The sequence below is a fragment of the Anoplolepis gracilipes genome, chromosome 15 (genome assembly GCF_047496725.1).
Source record: "Anoplolepis gracilipes chromosome 15, ASM4749672v1, whole genome shotgun sequence".
In the NCBI taxonomy this organism is placed as follows: domain Eukaryota; kingdom Metazoa; phylum Arthropoda; class Insecta; order Hymenoptera; family Formicidae; genus Anoplolepis; species Anoplolepis gracilipes.
In genome coordinates, this window is record NC_132984.1 from 968,214 (window position 1) to 989,018 (window position 20,805).

Sequence of the window (20,805 nt, forward strand, 5' to 3'; positions counted from 1 at the left end):
ACTTAAAAATTAAAACTAATTAAACAATTTAATTCCAAACTAGAATCAAATGGAATCTGTACAAAAAATTAGAAAATTTTGAAATGCCTTATTGTTTAGTATATATATATTAAAATTGAATAAATCACAATTACTTTTTATTTGTAACATCTTTTTATTTCTTTATTTAATTTCAGATAGAAGAGAAAAAGCTGCACCAAGTGGTTTTTCATTGTTACAACTACAACATTTCAACGAAATATTAATCGAATGAGTGACTAGGCGACGGGAATTTGCAGTCCTGTCTTGATATACTGATTATTTACAGAAAGAAAAAAAATACGGAAAGAAAGAACAAAAACGACGTGTGCTGTACAATTCACTGTACAATCAGGTGCATTAATGGTATTCAATATATCTGCATTCACAACATCATACATCTATGACACGCGACTTAAATATGTTAATTTTATTTAAAATTAATTTTTCACACAATTCTTTTTTATATTAATACTAGTATTTTCATATCAATTATGAGATATCCAGATAAATCTCATATTTATTTTGAAGAGTATTATAACATTAAAATTTGGATCACATTTTAATTTAAATTATATTTATATGAGGATTTTTATATTCAGTAAATGAATGTTTCAATTATCTTGCTTTAGGTAGTAAGGATTACTTCTTTGAATTATTCTTTCTTCTTCAAAACTTGACAAATTAATCATCAATTATTTGTAGACATATATAATTTATATATGTATATATAATATATATGTATATATTTACATATATGTATTTATACATATATATTTGTACACATACACACACATATATATCTATGGAATTATCATAAAGTTACTTATAATAGTACACAATGTAGAATTGTGATTAAATATTTCGTATCCATCCTGTATCATAACTTTTTTTCATATTTTTTACAATATTTAAATAATTGAAGTCGCGAGTCAATACATTTCATTAAATCACCATTGCAAGAGAAATCTTGTCGATTACGCTCGTAAAAGTATATAACTCTAAATCGACAGATTTTCCGTTATTCTATTTACATTTTGCAATGTAATAACGAGGATTATGATCCTCTGGATTTTCGGTCATTCGTGAAGTACTACGAATTTTCGCAAAAATTAGCACAAAGATATCTCTTATAATATATTATTATTAAATATTTGTATAGCCAATAGAAAAAAAAATTCTAAGCGATATGAAAAATAATTAAAATACCAAAAAAAACATATATACACAATGACCTGTATATATATATATATATATATATATAAAATAAAGGAAACTAATTAAAATAAACATTATTATATGTCAATCTACATAAATTTATCAAAATTATATAAAAAATTTTAAATTTTTAATGTAAAATATCTCTGATATTTATTATACATAAACAAAAATAATTTTCGATAAGTTTTGATAATATAAAAGATTTCACGTTTATAAATACATTTTAAGTTTCATTCATGATAATTTCAACAAAATTTGCAGAACTTCTCGGATGATCGAGTATCATCTCCGTCAATCAATATCTATAAATTAATTGTTGACGCAAAAAAAACTTTTTTCATGGCATCAGTACGCAGTTCAACCCTTCAATCGATTCAATCACCATTAAAGTTATATTCATTATTCAATTCACTTGTGAATAAAAAATTATTAAAATAAATAATTTTCATTTTTTATTCGCCAAATTTTTTAAATTTATGTATGTATGTAAAAAATAAGTATATTGAAATATAGAAAATAATTATCCAAATTAAATTATCACACAAATAATTTTCGTTGACTTTTTAATGTGATAATTTTTAAATATTATTTTGTTATAATTCTTAAAATAATATAATATTTATTACAATACTTTGTATGTTCGTTGAATACATATTAATTGAATCAATAACGATTGAAGAGTATATTGTGAGCGTACAAATGAAATATCACGTCAATGTTACAACGATACGAGCTCAATATGAGCCGTTGTAATAATTCGACTCTTAAATTGGCCTATCTTATTTTATTATTACGCGAGGCGCCGTATTCTGTTCTAAGCGGGAGGAACTTTTGGATTCATGAGTCCTAGAACCCTCTTCAGGTTAGTGGAGGATTTTAGGAATACCAAAGTCCATTCGACGATTAATTCATATATCCCGCGGATATTAAAAAAACGCTACATATATATATATATATATTTAGGTCAACGGCTACGAAAATTAGTTACGGAAACGAGCAAGCGGACGATTGATTTTGTTTGTAGACAAGGTAGTTTAAAAATCAACTGCTCAAGAAGAAATTCACGAGATAAAGCTAAGATGGATCAAATCTATTCTATTTGTAAATGTCCCTTTATATTGATTTATATCCAACAAAAAAAGCTTCTAAAATATATCTTTGATCCACTTTAGCTCTACATTACACTTTGTGTACTTATAAATTAAATAAAGAACGTATTGTTGCGGTTTTCGTTGTGGTGTTTCGTCAGAGAGAGAGAAAGAGAGAGAGAGAGAGAGAGAGAGAGAGAGAGAGGAGGAGGGGGGGAGAGTAAATATAATGCACGTAATATAATGCACGATGACACAGCAGCTGCGTTTTTCCATTCATCATACGACTAGTTTGCACTTTAGGAAAATGATATATACTACTGTTTTCCTTAATAAATAATACTTAAAGTTTTACAATTGAATTTCCTCTCGAGAGATCACGGTTACTGACCTTCTGAAACTATAAATCGAGATTCGATCGGGACTAACAAAGAACAGATTTAGGAATCGAGTTTTGGGGAAACTCGTTGAAAGTAATCGTTCGCGGGCCACTCGTATTTTCCGTAAATTAAAAGCCGACGTACTAATACTAGTTAATTACCCCGAAATACGGCGATCTATTGACTATACTAAGTGCGCAGAAACGTACAGGCAGAAGCTACGAGATATAACTCGCTTTGTCGCACCCATGTATCGCGGTTTCTTCGTGGTATCAGTCTCGTGAGAAAGGCGCTCGTGGAATAAAAGAAGGCACTTCATTCAGGCATTTTCAGGCACTTTCTGATATGTCATCTATCATTAAATCGACCTGTACTTACTGTTCTTTCCCTGAACATATTTCAACTCTTTGCCAACTCTTCTTTTTTTTTTTTTTTTTACCAATCTTCTTCATTTTTATTAGTTACTACTTCCATTATTATCAGCTACCTCCGGGTTTTTATCACTCATTTTCATATTCTTAAAATATATTAACTCTTCGTATCCTCTTCTCCTAATCTTTTTACGTATCTATCTTACGTCCCTTTCACATTTTCCTCGATTTTTTGACTAAAGTCTTTTCTTGTTTTTTATCAATTTTTTTTCGTGTTTAATAGATTTTTATTGATAATTTTCAGAGACTCTTTCTCAGGACGGGCTTTCGGCTGTCAATAGACGTAGATGGTCTTCAGTTGATCTTTCAGTTCTGGGGGAATGGCACAGGTATCCGACTCAGCTTTCCGTTTCACGAACCGACGCCAGCGGCCGCCGAGGTTCTTGCGGAAGCCCTTCGCAAACCCAGGCCTGTGCGACGGTAAGGCGTGTACAAGAGTATCCTATAAAATCAGAAAAAAAAGTTTGTATTTACTCCATTAATCTTTATTATAAATTGATCAAGTTATATTGTATAGAAGAAAACATGACACGTTATTCATATCAAATTACAAAATATTTGAGAAATGTATTTAAAAAAAAAAAAAAACAGAATGGCACTTCTTGTTAAATTAAATTAAAAAGAATTAATTGGATAATATATTTTTGGGGTTTTTACAGCTTTAAATATACACTGTGTTAATAAAATGAAAATTATTATATATTTTAAATCAAGATTTTTACTCGAGCAAAATCTATTTAAATTTCTTTATCTATTTTCACCTTCAAATTCGATTTGCCAAAAGCTCTTCCTTCATAATTGTGCAAAGATTTCAAGATTGAATATTTGGCGGCTATAATAGAGTTTAAAGTTCATCGGAGATTTATAATATATTATCAGCTAAAATTACGGCGATTCTAATCCTGCCAATATCGCAAACGGAGGAACGATATTTTTTTCAAGAAGTGTACGCCTCGACAGCTGCAGCCTATTCGGGACTCGGCTTATATGTAGACGCCCACCGACGACGCTAAATTTAGCGTCAGGTCGGAGAAGCGTCAGAGCTGCACCCATTTCACCGGTGTATTTATAGGTACATTCTATTGCTTTTTATTAGATCTAATAAAATAATTTTATTAGATCGCGAATGTCCGTGTAAGATTAATTACAGTTATCGAAATGCAACGAAGAATTTACGACGCATTGTCAACTTGTTATTAATTTCGTTTAACGACGTGTTAAATTAATGAGATTCTTTTATGTGTTCTAAATACTTTCTTTAATTTTTAAATAAAGAAATTCATTTTTCTTAATTCCCAACTCTTTTCCCTATGCAATTTTTTCCTTGCAGAATCAATAAATTGCGCCATGACTTAATTGTGTAATGAGGATAAGCTTTCTAGAGAAGATTTTTATAATATTTTTATATAATAATATCAATTATTTTTATGTAATAACATCAAGAGAAACCAGTAGATTAAAAAAAAATTATGTCGTTTTATCCGTCGTGATCGAATCAGCTTTTCTATATGTTAGTTTACATTATGTTAAAAGCGGTAAAAGGCACTCTGCAGCCAATCAGCGATCTTGGCTTGAACGGCGGGAATAATCGATCGTCCAAGAAGTAGCGTAAAACCGCGATGGCCGCAGGTCACTGTTCCGACTATCGATTGATAAACAACTTTTTTTTTTAAAATATTATATATAATTATATTATAGAGTATGTATCAAAATTGATTAGATGAATTAAAATCAATGGCTCAAATATATAAGTTTATTAATTTTTTTTAAGAAAAAATATCAATCTAACTTTGAACATGAAGTTACAAGTTAATAATGCTCTTCATTTAAAATTGAAAAAAAAAAAAAAAAAACAATGATATTAATCTTAAATAAAAATTAAACTTTAAGCACTATTTAATATTGAAAAATAATTTGATCAATCTTTTGGATTGTAAGTAAAATAAAAACATTAATTATCGGAGCATAGAGAGGCTTGTAAGTGTATCTTTGTCGTAAAAAGTGCGACCCTTACAGAAATCTCAGCCGCAATCGCTTTCTACGCTTGCGAATCTTTTTTGGATATCTCCGGTCGACATATCCTCGAGTCAATGGACAGTATAGCAGGGACAAACCAGTAAAATCTGGTAATACTGGCTCCACCGGTTAGTCGGTTAGCCGTTGTGACGGTTAGATCAACTGATAGATCGCCAGAAATAATAATCAACGATTGCCTATATTATACTTTGATATCAATGATTCCTGGATTTGTAATTGGCGATCCGATAAAAAAATTATCGAGTTAAGGAATTTGGAATTGTTTTGGAAACTTTGATATACTTTTGGATAAATTAAACTATAGAAAATTTAGAAATTTAAAAAAAAAAAAAAAAAAAAAAAAAAAAAAATTACCTTTTATTGCATTGTGTTTTATCTTTACGCAAATAGATATATAGATTGATAACAAATAGGCAATTTAGAAAAATGTTCCAAAATCTTGAATTTGAGAACCACTGACAATGATAAATACGCTATATTCAAAGTTAATGCCACTGACCTAAGCTAATCGAGTCTTACCGCGCAAATGGCTCGAAACACAGAAAATGCTTAGAAAATGATACTTTCTTTCATATTATTATATTTGATAGAAAAACATATAAAAAATATGATAAAGCTGTTTTAATATATAACACTATATAATTAATATATAATTGTATATATATATATAAGACTGTACAAGATTATTATTTGACTGTATAAAATTATACTTTTATATCTTCTACATTTATATATAATCAATTTTCCGATGATTATAAAATTAATACTAATACAATTTCAATTTCTAATGCTTTCTATATAGCTGCGAATACATAGAGAAATCATTTGCGTCTTTTTATGGTATCAAAATTTGAAATTGAATTAAAAATTACATTTATTTAATATTTAAATCTCTCTTCCTTTCTGAATTTATAAAATGATTAAAGGTTAGGGGCTTTTCGGCTATTATTCTGAAATTCTCTTATTAATATTTATCAAACAACTTTATCAAAAAAAAAAAAAAAACTCTTTAATTATTATTTACAAGATACTAATTTATACAATTATTCAAAAGATAATATAATTGCATATTTAATTAAAATATAAAAGATTTTAAATTATAAAAAAAGAATTTAAATTGTAAAAAAGAAGAAATGCACGCGTTAAAATAATGTAAGTATTATTAATTATAAGCAGCAACCTAAAGTTTCCAATGTTTTTCGTATTTTTTAAGAATATATGAATAAATGTAAAAAATGTAAAAAATTGATACTTATGCAGCAAAACATAATTAGTTTACAAGTTTCGGTAATTGGGGCATTAATTTTAAACATATATTTATGGTGTGAAAAAATTCTGGAAATTGACATGAAATCTTTTTAAATTGTCAATCTGTCATCGATGTAGGATCACAGGGTTTAGATAAGAGAACCTAGCTATTTCTGGTTTACGAGCAGAGAAGAAGAATTGAGAACCGTGAAAAGCGCAGGTATATAAAGGTACAAAATATATACAAGAAGACATATACGAACCTGATCGTTGTACAACGTGTACGGCGGCATGTGAGGCGGTGGATACGGGGGCGGGAATTGCCACGCGAACGGCTCGACAGGATTGGCGGACGACGTGACCGTTGTCGTCGTAGCATAGACGTGTTCATTGCAAACACTGTTGCCGATGTCGGTCGATATAGCGGTCGTGGATATCTGCGTGCAACGATCGTCGGGGTGTGCCGGCGCCGTCGGGCCGATCGTCCCGGGCGAGGTCGCTGTCTGCACCACCGTTGCCTCAGGGTGCACCGCATCCGTACTCGAATGGTCCTCGCGTTTCCGCAGCTTGCTGCGGACAAGGCGGATCGCGATCATGGTCCCATTGCTGCCAACCATCTTCCTTATATTTTATATATTTCTGGTACAGCCTCGTTATAATTTGCCTAATCCTCTGGTTTGAAAACCGGAAGTTCTTGGTTCCTTGACTTCCTCCAATTTCCAAATGTCACAGGATGAAAAATTCGGGAAGGATAATAAAAAAAAAAAAAAAAAAAAAAAAATCAATCCTCGTGAGATTTGAGCCTCGATCTTGTGGATTTTTTTTTTTTTTTATAATGTATCGAGTATCTGCGGAATCCAAGTTGGAAAATTAATTTCCATTGAATTAAAAAAAATACTCCGAATTATATGTACGGACAGGTTCCGCAAAGTATATTGAAATATTGAAATCGTTAAGATTCCAAGACGCGGTCTGACGTTTTCCCGTATCGGGATTTTTACAAAAACGAGGAAAAGTGTGCGCGAGCGCTTCGTCTCGCTCTCTCTCTCTCTCCCTCCTTCACAGTCTACGTGTCTTTCTCTCTCTTATGCTTACGCGCGGAGCAGTAACGTGATGAAATCAGCTCTCTTTCTCCGTCTGTCACGAAGAACGAGATCTTCTCAGGTTTTTACTCTCTTTTAATCGGGCTCTGCGGCTGATTTCAAAGTTTAGGAATGCTGTACGACCTTCTTTCTCTCCGATACTTTCGCATTCATATTTTTTCTCGCAGATAAATGCAGATCTTTACCTTGAAGTTTCTATCTCTCTCTCTCTCTCTCTCTCTCTCTCTCTCTCTCTCTCTCTCTCTCTCTCTCTCTCTCTCTCTCTACCTGACGGAGTTTTAGGAACACAGCAGGATTTTATTTTTTCTAAGAGAGTTACTCCTCTCGTAATTTCCTACTTTCGTCTCGCTCTATCAAATAACTTTGCCAACTTTGCGCACTTTCAATGCACGCTCTCTTTCTCGACCTTCCGCTTCACTAACGACAAGGCTATCACACTGTATTTACACTTGCGCGATACTCGCACTGACTAGTTTTGTAAGAATCCCTGGCACTCGATCATCATCCGGAAGGGATATCTCTCTTCCCTTATATTATCGCGTGCGTGAACGCGAATTCGGATGAACGAACGTCGGCACGAGTACGCGGCGACGACGGCGGCGTCGTCGTCGTCGTCGTCTCTAAGCTCTGCTGAAAGGCCGCAGCCGACGCCGAAACTCCACGTCGACTTCCTACGTTCATCGCCCGACACGGCCAGCGCGCATCTGAGTCGAAAAACGACGCGTGCCCGTCTCTTATACAGCCTATGACGTCACGGGTCGAGTGCGGCCGCGATTGGCGCGCGTTCGATCAAACGGCCAATCGCCACTCCAAAGAAATTCAAACGGTACATCTAACTAGAAGGCGTCCCTGCTCCCCTGTCGTCCCCTCGCCCCGCATTTTACCATATTTCGCATGCGTCGTCATAGTTGTCGCGCCAGTCGCGACGGAAGGTTGACTAGTGGACCTCGTGTCTTTACGTCACATAATCACGATGCATAATCGCGAATGACGATGGGCTGTATAGCCCATTTCGTTTCATCGTGTGATGTTGCATCGCTCTTTTGCTCAATCTTTTTTTTTTTTTTACATAGTGCATTGTATGTTACTGCGATGCATATTACAATTGTTGGCGTATTTAAAAATGTATTTATAATATATAAATTTCGGAAATTATATATATTTGGAAATATATATATATATATATTAAATAATCGTAAACTGATAAACTAGATATCACGATTTTTTAAAATAATTTTATTTAATTAAATTAATTTAAAAAGTAATTTTATTTAGTAGCAAAGGATTAAATTAATCACGCGCAATTTATTTAATATATAATTTACGTATTTTAGTAAACGTTGTATAATATATGTTACGTGACATTTAGCTTATCAGTTTATGATTATTTAATATATATATATTAAATAATCATAAACTGATAAGCTAAATGTCACGTAACATATATTATACAACGTTTACTAAAATACGTAAATTATATATTAAATAAATTGCGCGTGATTAATTTAATCCTTTGCTACTAAATAAAATTACTTTTTAAATTAATTTAATTAAATAAATTTATACAGAGAGGAAACGAGAGAAAAAGAATATGTAACATATAAATCATATTTTATATCTTTTAAAGATGAGAGAAGTCTGTTCAATTTAATTAAAATAATAAGTAAATAAAATAAAATAAATTTTATTTGTTTATTTTAACGTTATTTTATTATATAAAAAATTATATAAACTTAATTAACCAAAAAATAAGGAAATAATTAAATTATATAAAGTTAAATTTATAATTAATTGTTTAAAGGTATTAAAAGAGCTTGAATTAAATTAATTCAGACTAATTAAGTTCACAAACACACATACACACGTTTGAATTAATTCGAAAAAATTAATACTCAAGGAAAGTAAGATAATCGCGAAAGGGAATTTTTTGTTAAGTCACAAGAAGCTTATCAAATCGTATATATACAATCAGTAAGAAATAATAATTTTTTTTAGAATCGACTTTGTCCACGATTATGCAACGACGACTATAAGAACGCTTTTATTACTTCATAATACACATAGAGAGCTTTCCGGTGTTATAGCACAGCATTTACGCTGATCTAACAATAATAACAAGGTCCTCATTTCTGTTATATACTTACAGTTGCATATGCTTTTGCTGTCGCGCAATTTCTCAAATTAAATTGCATTATATGTGTGTGTGTGTGTGTGTGTGTGTGTCGGGCAGAAAAAAAAATAAAACAATTATTTTTAAGATTAAAATTATTTTTAAAATAAATAAAAGAAAACAGATTGAAGCTCGGCCACAAAACACGATCTAATTTAAGTGAAACAGAAATAATATAAAAGAAAAAGAGATATAAAGTAAGACAAAAAATATATATAAATCATTTCATCCTCAAAATTTTAAGATATATCGATTGAATTAAATAAAGCAGAGCCTGATTAAAGGAAAATCATCAAAAAGATCAATGCAATCTCAATATAATCTCTTCACTTATTTCATTTCAAACTATTCTTACATATGATAACATAGAAGATTGATTCTCAGAATCAGTTACTCAAGATGGTTTTCCGACTATCAAGATGCAGACACGGGAATCTACCTATATTAATCGGTTTATCAATGCCTCTCGTACAAGCGTGATAATATGAATGAATCATGAGCGATTTTTTAGTGCAAAATAATGAATGATATCAGAAGACGTTGATCTTCATTAGAGAAAAAAAAATTGCAAAATCTAAATTTCTTTCTTTTCATCGCAAAAAAAAACCTGTAGCTATTGCCGTTACGTCTGCAGCAACATTGTGGAAAATACGTGTTTACAAATCAGCTGATTTACGATTATAGATTGTACATAATTATTTTATTCGTCAATTGATTCGTAAATCAATAAAAATCGAACTGTCTATTTTGAGCGTTTCAATAATTTTAGATAAAAATAACATACATTTTATTGAAACAAGAACTTTTGATAAATCGACAAAAATGACAGAAATTGTGATATAATGATTGAATCATAATAATAAATAAAATAATAGTATAACAAATAATAAAATAGTAATAAAATTGTTTTGATTTTATACTTTATCTTCTTTATTTATCGATTTCTTTGAATTGAAGATGTCGAATTGAAATGAAGCAACGATTACGTCAACCTTGTTTTATAAAAACAAAAGAAACGCATTCTGTAAATGTGTAATAACTTTCGCGAAAAGAGATAGAGTGTTATTTATTTACTTTTAGCATCGGCAAGAATAGAAGCGTCTCGAGTTTCAGGTAATTGTCCAAGATGTGTGATAAAGTGTAAACAACGATAAAAAAAAAAGATACGAGAAAAAAATATATAAACACATTTATACGTGTATATATAAATAGACATGGTGCAATATAATTTTTTATCAATTTACAATTTTAAATCTTTTCAGCTAAAAGCAAAACATCCTCTTGAGAAACCGTATGTCCGTAAGAAAGTTTCCTAAGAAAGAATGACGTTATTCTGATACACTAATGAAGGAGAAACAGCATCTTAACGATGCCACGTGATGACGCGCGCGCGCACGCACGCACACGTGTGCGCGAATACGTTCTGAGAAAGACTTCCGAAAGGGAAACTACGCCACGCATACACACATATATTGCTGTTATCTCTATTTCTGTCCGACGCACGCACCAGACGTATGTCCGTTTTGCCGTTTTCAGCCACGCGTCTTGACGCTATGCGACACTACCAGACAGACGCAGCTATATGTTCTCAGATTTCGAGTTCTTCTTTTCTATCTCTTTTTATTTATCTTTTTTTTTTTTAATAAATTTATTTCTATACTTCTTTTTTCATACTTCTCTCTCTCACTAAATATCTATTCATTGTTGTATTTTGATCATAGTCAATTATATATTTTTTTATAAATGGTACCCATTAGATTAAAGAAATATTGCTCCATTATGCTCGATCGACTTTCTTGATATACGTAAATAATTAAAATTTTAAACAGAAAGATAAAAAATACGTAATAAAATATTATTGCTCCGTTTGAAAAAAAATTTAGTTATGGGAATTTAATATTATTAGATAATTAAATTTATGTTAGTGTAGCAGTCTATTTATAGTGTGACAATTGCAATGTATTAAAATATTGAGCAGTAAAAATTTATAAATTTAAATTATTAAGATATTGCGAATCAAATACCTAGTCAAATTATTATAATAAAACTTCTTTTGACAGTTATAAGTTTTTTTGCTAAAATATATGCATGTTCTTCAACGTATTAAATATTTATGATGTATAAAAAGAGAAAAAAGAGAGTGAGGGGAAGAGAGAGAGAGAAAGAGAAAGAGAGGACGAGCTTATTGACTTTAATTAATAGCGATTTTCAGGGAGAAATTCATCGATGTAAGATAGTGATCGCACTCAATAATCGCTTTGCGAAAAATTATTCCATCTATCACCAATTTTTTACACTTATGTCCGTTTTTCTTCACATGTACCTTAATACCGTATAACGTTGGTAACGAGGCTGTACCATATATGCTTACGTCATACTTGATTGACAATGACCCAATATCTACAATGAACTAGGAAATTATTTGACGAACTCAAGATAAGATAAAGAGCACAGTTATTGTATGCTTGTGCTGGGAACAGAAATTTTGTATTTTACAGAAAAATAAAACATATTTGGAGACATTTTATAATAATATATAAAAGCATGTATATCATTGCTTTCTAAAACAATTAAAATAAATGAAATTTACGCAAGATAATTTAAAAAATTTCTATTCTTACTAGAAATAGACATCTTGATATATATTAAATTGTTATCTTTCTAATAAAATACTTTATATTTGCCAGAAAATAATAATTTTAAAATAAATAATTTTAATCCAAGATGACAATTGTAAGAGTTAAATTTCGTCCAAATATTATTCAAGTGATATAAACAATAACTATGCATTTTGCGAAGAATTTGTACCAGAATAATTTTAAGGAAAATTTTATTGGCCATTAAATGCATGGAGTTTATCATTTGTAATAAACTACTTTATGCAACCGATTTCTTTATATAGAGTATTTAAAGATTCTTTGAGATTTCGATCATTTTAAAATATGTTGCAATTCAAGAAATTCTAAAATTAACTTGTTCCGAAAAAACATAAAAAAATTGTTAAATTAAATTAAATTATTAACACTGTTACTCACAAATCGAAAATCTACTTACTTACTGTCGAGAAGCATTTCTTTTGATACATGTATATGAAAGATAGTATACATATACATATATGGTAAAATGATATTCTTTCTCACTCACCTGATCGTTACGGCGAGTAGGACGATCAAGATGCCGACTAAAACCATAGCGATCAGCACTCCACATATCATGTAGACACTGTCGGCGGGTGGGTCTGCAACAAAGAGACGAGGTTTGAAACGAAAGTGAAATTTTTTTTTTCAAGCATCTAACGATAAGTCCAAACATTCCAAGCAATCAGGTATTTAAATATTCAAAAATATTTAGATATAATGTTTAAAGAGTAAATAATTCAAGATATTGTAACATTAAAAAAATATAAAAATTTTAGGATCCATTTAAGAATTTACGATTAAATATATATTATTTCCATATTTAATTAAAATACCGAAGAATAAAAAAATAGATCTAAAAATCAAGATTTAACATTCACAGATATTTGTAAATTCAAGAAATTTCAGAACATGATTTGTTAATAATTAATCTAGCATTGATTTCAATATTTAATTAAAATATCGAAGAATAAAAAAATAGATCTAAAAATCAAGATTTAACATTCACAGATATTTGAAAATTCAAGAAATTTCAGAACATGATTTGTTAATAATTAATCTAGCATTGATTTAATAGAGGAAATAATATAGATGATTTATTAATCATTTATTAAACTTGGAGAAAGAAGGTTAACGAGAAATCGAAACTTATAGACCGAGCAAACTCATCCGGTTGAGAAGGCCTAGTTAAGATACTGAGCTATATTTTTTCCTAATTTCTTTTATCACAAAGAAGAAAAGCTCATCGTCCTTTGAAGTTCAGTTTATTTACATCTTCGAATTTGATTTAGTGCCAAAGAGATTGGAAGAAAAGAACGTTATTGTGACGTTGGATATTTGCTTCGTAAAATCGGCTAAATCAGCACTTAAGTTTCTATATAAATCAAAGGACTCTGCAGTTTTTTATTGGATTATTTTTAGAACGTTTCAAAACAAACCATGCATCACTTCAGATTACTAATTCGTAGAAACAATACACAAATACATATGCTTTATTTAGGATGTATAGAAATGAGAGTCATTTATTTTTACAAAGAGAGAAAGAGAAATATTTTTAATCTCTAGAGAAAGATGTAAAATTTATTTTAATCACAATGAAATCAAATAAAAGAAATTTCCGTAAATAAAAAAAATTTTTAATCTATAAAAGAGATGGACGTTTTTCTTTTTATCAAATCGAGGCTAAAAAACACGTAAAAAATTATATTCTTTTTTAATTTGGTATATCATCGTAAAAAAACATTCAATAAAAATCTCTAAAAACAAGGTTTTGTAGTCCAATTATACCTCAACAATAAACAATAACATTTATCAGCTGAAACTTTTTTCCATGTGTCAATCCACGTGTACTTGAAATTGCCAAAACTGCTGAAAACTAAGGAAATCGATCTGCTCTATTACACAGTAAATGAGTAAAAATCTCTAAAAACAATTTTTTCATCTCTATAAGAGTTATTGCGCAACTTTGTAAATAAAAAATTGAAAACTTGATTTCTTTTAAGAAAATAATAATAACGTCGACATTAGCACTACCCAAAGCACATTAGCGTGGATTTTACAGTTGAATTTGCGTTTCATTTTGTGTGTGTGTGTGTGTGTGTGTGTTTGTGTATGTATTCAAGTACGATGGATACATGGACAAAAATTTCAGCTAATAAAACATTATTGTTTATTATTATTGAGATAATAATCAGATTGCAAAACTTTGTTTTTGCAATTTTATTGTTCCTTCGTGACGATATACCACATTAAAGAAATATGTAATTTTTTACGTGTTTTTTTTAACTTGATTTGTTGTTTAGCAATTCAAAAGGGTTCAGTTTTGATTTTTTACTGTACGTTGAGTTTTTTATGAATAATAAACGATCAAAGTCAAAATGACCATTTTTTATTCAAACCTCCATAACTCATTGTCAGTTAAAAGATTTCATAGTGATATAACCACTCAAATTAAAAGGAAAGGATCTTGCTAGTAAGATATTTTTTTAAAAATTAAAATGCGATGATTTATCGCGGAGTTACGATGTTTTGAAAAATGTTTTTTTTTTTAGCAATTTTTCTTGATTTCTTAATTCTTGCAAGTTCTTTAAAATAAAATACATATTTAAAAAAATTTCTTAAATAATATATATGTATAATTTTTTTATATAATTTTTTTTGATTATATTATTTTAAAAATAACCTTAGAATTAAGATAAAGATTATTTATTTTAAATAAAATTTATTTAATTTTATATTAAAATAAAAATTATTCTTTATTATTACTTTAAAGATATGCCTTCAGCCACAATGAAACGATTTCCCACCATATGACATGTATTTTGAAACCATAGAATTCTGTAGATAGTTTCAATTTTTTATTTAAAATAGCAGAAATATTTTAGGTGGGATAAAATTAGTGAATCATATCACATACTGTATGTGTATTTATAATCATCTTTTTTAAAATAAAATAAAATCTTAGAGGGTTTTTTAAATCATAAAGGTTTTATGATTCAAAAATATAGATATAGATTTTTATTGAACGTTCCTTTGCGATAATATATATCAAATTAAAAAAAAGGAAAATATAATTTTTTACGTGTTTTTTGGACTCGATTTGATAAAAAGAAAAACGTTCGTCTCTTTCTTTTTTATAGAAATTAAAAATTTTTTTTATTTACGGAAATTTTTTTATTTGATTTCATTGTGATTAAAATAAATTTTATATTTTTCTCTAAAGATTAAAAATATTTCTTTATTTCTCTTTCTCTTTTTTTTAATCATAAAGATTTTACGAATGTCATATATATATATATATATATATTATAAGGGTGACGTCTTAAAATTTTGGCACACACATACACACACTAATGTTTTTAATATGTACTACAGAATTCTATGTGTGTGTGTTGAATGATTTCTGCGCGGATGCTTTGCGTGTATACACGGTGAGAAAATACATATATTTTATGAATCAGCGTAATATCCCGACCGTGAGACATTTCTGCGTCTCGTCTACGGATAATTTGGAACTTGTTCAGTCGCGACGTAACGACATTGTCGTAAACAGCCCACAGGTTGCCATCAGCTGACGCCGTTGGCAACGTTCAATCATTATAATATTAACAGACTTCGTACTTTGCGTTATCGATTTCGCTAAAATGGATGTGCATATATAATTGTCAAAACATTTCAGGAAATCCTCATTTATGGATGACTCGACTTTGGACAGCTCATCAATTTTAGCGAATAAAATTGTTAAAACATGTCAGCATGTTTGATTGATTTGCTCCGATATTATAGAGAGAATCTACGTTTTTATAAAGAATTCATTTTGTTTGATTAATTTTAGTCAAACATTTCGGATAAATGCGTGGAAAGTTGAATTTGGAAACACGTGATATTAAAAATAGAAGTTGAAGGATGACGTTTTAAAATTTTGGCACACTCTCTCTCTCTCTCTCTCTCTCTCTTTCTCCTTCTTTCTCTAAGGAAAGATTTTTCATTATATTTATCTTTCATATATATAAATTATAGAATCATATTGTACTTTGCTAGATATATAATATTTTTAATACGAAATTTAATATAATAATATATAAAAAAATTATTTTTAATTGACACAGTTTTTTCTAATCACTTTCATACAAAAAAAAGTTGAACCAATTAAAATATTTCTTTAAATGACAATTTTTTTAGGTATATAAATGTGTCTTCCTCTCTCCAATATAATTATAAATTTTAAATATAAATATAATATTTTTATAAATTCTTTTTTTTTTCAAATATTTATAAAACTGTAAAAAGCCGAAAAGAGGTGCAATTTTGAATCTTGTTGTCAACTTTTCTTCAAGCCATGTACATGTTTTCTTTGCAATTTTTTTACATATCTTTAATTATGTTAAGTTTTATTATTCTAATTATTATAATTAATAATTTTCACACATCTCAAACATCATAATATTTAACGAATATATAATAATAAGTATAATATTACATGATGTAATATTTTCATGCATCCAAAAGTTTTGTTCTGAATGTATATTTTAGAAAATTAATCATTATTATTTAATCAATGGGTGGTCTTAATAATCATGAGTCATATTAATTAAATTATTAATCATCATTAATTGCTTATTATTCTTGTTTCATTAATTACAGTATATATATATATATATATATATATATATATATCAATTAATTTTACGTAATAAATAATTTAAGATTTAAATCTTCTGCTATATAGTTCTATTAAATAATACATCAATAACACATCAAAAGTTGATGTTTCAATGAATTGGGACGAATGTTTCAAGTTTTTCTCTTTTGTTCTAGACTAGTCGATTCTACGCAGCATTGCGGTAACATAAATCATCGACACGAATCATGTGACACAGGCAGAAAATTTGGTTCACAACTTGGCCGTGCAAACGATGTTTTTCCACGAATCATGTTTTTCAGCACTAATGATGATGACGTAAGAAATTTGTGAGAAAAATTGGAAAATGTCATCGCTATCATCTTCATTATCATCCATTGTCGTATTCTGCAAATTTCGCGTGAGCAAAATTATATACGAGAATTGTGAGAAAAACATTTATTAAAATGAAAAATGTTACGAATACAATTTCGCTACTTCTGAGCCGTATCATTATACCAGTGCAATTTATCATCCAGCTGCGTAATTCGACTTATGACAATATAATCGAAACGTTAGATTATCCCGTTAAAAATAGCAGCGTCGCTTTATCACGGATAAGACGCTTGTAATAAATGTGAGCGATTAGTAACTTATTAATAAGTTGACTAAATATAGCGCCATAACAGACAGTAATAACTAAATAATGGCCTTCAAATGTCTTTTGTACAAACATCAATTAATTCAATTAATTCAATAATAAAATTTCCCGAAATAGAGAATAAACAGGTGAAAAATATATTAATAAAATAAAACAATTTTAGATTATATTAATATAATATGTAAAATATCTTATATATAAAATATAATAATGTAAATTCTCAAAGGATAATAATGTAAATTTAAATATGCTATAGAGTATATTTAATTAAATTAATGAAGCTTATGCAAAGATTATTGATCAAGATTCAATTTAATAATCTCAAAGTTAATTCCATTAACGCATGACGAGGAATAATTTTTCCAAAACTATCTTCTCTGAAATTAAAGAGGCATAGAAAATATACCGCTAAATTTCGTTTCCGTTACAGACTCTTTTTTCGTTACAAACCGATCTGGAATTGATTTTAAAAATACGTACGTGTGATATGTTCCACGTGATACTCTTTGTGTATTATATATAACTATAAAAAATGTTTTCTAGTAAAAGTGGCAGATGACTCGCCGATTCGATTTATGCTCTTGTGATTAATCAGTGACTAGATGACTTTAATCTTATTCTTTATATTTTACATGATTCACGTGTATCCACCGTGATTGCTATTCCTTTCCGTACTTTTTATTTTCCGTATTTATTTGTCATACAACTAATGTACATTGCTCTTTGATCACGTTTCACGTGATAATAAATATATTATATATATATATATATATATATATATATATATACATATAAGCAATTAATAATTAATATTTAATATTTATATTGCTAATTATTATAATATTTATATAGTATTTTTTGTGTGCATATGTATTCACGTGAATCATAATATATATATATATATATATATATATATATATATATATATACATATATTTATATGTATATATGTAAGATAGAGTATGTATAAGCAAGATATTTTCAATATTTTGTGAAATATTTTTTTTTTTTTTTTTTTGCGTCATTACTTCAATCTTAATAACTTTTTCAATAACAATTTGCTTATCCCAAGGTTTCCAATGACGTTAGAACTATGACGTAAATCGTTAATGTACCATTACCCAGACAGCACATGCCCCTAAAAGATGTCTGAAAAAAATGGCATCTTATCGTCCTTTAGACGTGTAAAAAAACTTCGTTTTATCGTAAAGACGTCTTATCGTCCTTTAGACATTTAGATGTGTGTTTTAAGAGCTCTTTAGATGTCCTTTGGCTTTTTCATGTTGTTTATCTTTAAGAAATTAAAAAAAAGTTACTTGTTAATTAACGTTAATCATATATATATATATATATATACTCTATCAAATTATTGATAATATTTATAAATGTTGACTTATAATATACACTGATTTACATCAGAATCGAATATGCCATTATTTTGTGAAGTAAGTTGTTACTTTTGTGACGAAAGAACACTTAGTTTCCGTAATATATCGTAAATTATCATCTACGTCAATGTAAATGTGTTCATGGATAAATCGTCATTTAGTTTCTTCAGAATTTCAAATGATTTACGTAGATCTAAATCTGAAAATAAATTTGCAAGATTGAGAATATTGAAACTTTGTGATAACAGAAGAAGATTTTTGCGAAATGACTTCCAGGAACTATTTCGAAGAAAAATGTAACTTAAATCATTATGTAATATATTATTTTGTATTTCTCAAAAATATAATGAACAATTACGAAAAACTATCTTATATATTATCATATTTAGATTAAAATTTTTTGTTCTATCTCCACTTGAGGTCCACATAATTAATTAATTGATTAGATTAAATTAATTCTAACGCATGTTATATATGCATATTTAAATACACAAATACTGTTTTACACATAGAATTTTTTTTACGTTAGAGAAAATTTTCGTAGTAACAGACATTTGTTGTACTCAAACGATTATACAATACTTGAATTTTCGTAATTATGCTTATCTACGTCAATGTAAATTCATGGATAAACAGTCATTCTTGTGCCGAGTTTCGTAATTTGTACGTACAATTGGAGTTCCGGAACTATCGTAAAGACGTAGATATTCTACATGTGACGTTATTTGGTATCCGTTTCTTTTTTTCCAATCTCCTTGTTATATATCGACTTATCCATAAGTATAGATATTATTAAAATGCGACTACTGTATAGTTTAACATAACAATATTCATTTTGCGTAGAACAAACCACGTAATTTAATGACTCTGATTATTTTAAACGTGGATAGAGATAAGAATGAGTAAGTATTTCTAAGACGTTAAAAAAAAAAAAAAAAAGAATAGTTTGAGTTTTTTTTAGAAACGTTCGCATATGAAACATGCTGTACACGTGTGATGAAACTTTAGCAATGTCAAAATAAATTTATTATGTAACATTTATTTTTTACAATCGCCAATAAAACGTATTGATAAGTGTATGATAAAAATACGAAGAAATATATTTAAACACACACACACACACACACATATATATATATATATATAATTAAGTACAGAAGATTTTTGCGAAATAACTTCCACTATTTCGAAAAAAATGAAAACTTGATCATTATATATAATATATTATTTTGTATTTCTTAAAAATATATAAAGAGCAATTACAAAAATTTTTTAAGCTATCTTATACAATATATATATATATATATTGTATATAATTTTATATGCTATATAATTTGACATGATATTTTCTTTGAAGAGAATATGCGATATTTTAAATAAAAGAATAGATTAAAGGGCGCCTTAAATATTTTGATACTTGTTTAAAAATGAACAATTGTAAAAAGAGATGGTGTTGTGAAGACAATTGTACCTCTGTAATCTATTTTTGTGTTGCTTTCATGTTCGATAACGATCGTGCCATGACCTTTCCGATTGTGAATTACTGTCGTTTGACCTCCACCGCGACCTAAATCCAATCGAAGCACCGATCAATGTCGAAAATACTCTCGATCTCAAACACTCAACTTTAATCTCTACTTAATAATAACGATAACTAATCCGCAATTATATGTAAAGTTGTGATGCAAGTCAGTAACACGGGTATGAATTTGATAGATGACAGATCTTATAGTCTGTAACTACCTATCATAATTAATTCTGTATGGTAAGAGAAATGATGTGACGTTGTAGATTATCAATTTT

General features: G+C 28.8%; 1 protein-coding gene across 4 annotated transcripts in view; it reads right to left on the reverse strand.

The window, feature by feature from the left end:
• Positions 1–134: 134 nt before the first annotated feature.
• LOC140674062 (uncharacterized) overlaps positions 135–20,805 on the reverse strand; it is a 64,754-nt gene continuing 44,083 nt past the window's right edge. For all 4 annotated transcript variants that reach the window (XM_072907400.1, XM_072907399.1, XM_072907402.1 and 1 more), the window contains 3 exons: positions 12,841–12,934; positions 6,687–6,993; positions 135–3,580 (listed from right to left, as the gene is read on the reverse strand). In XM_072907400.1, coding sequence (XP_072763501.1) covers positions 3,413–3,580; positions 6,687–6,993; positions 12,841–12,934 — 569 coding nt within the window. In that variant the 3' untranslated portion in view covers positions 135–3,412. The remainder of the gene's footprint in view (positions 3,581–6,686; positions 6,994–12,840; positions 12,935–20,805) is intronic.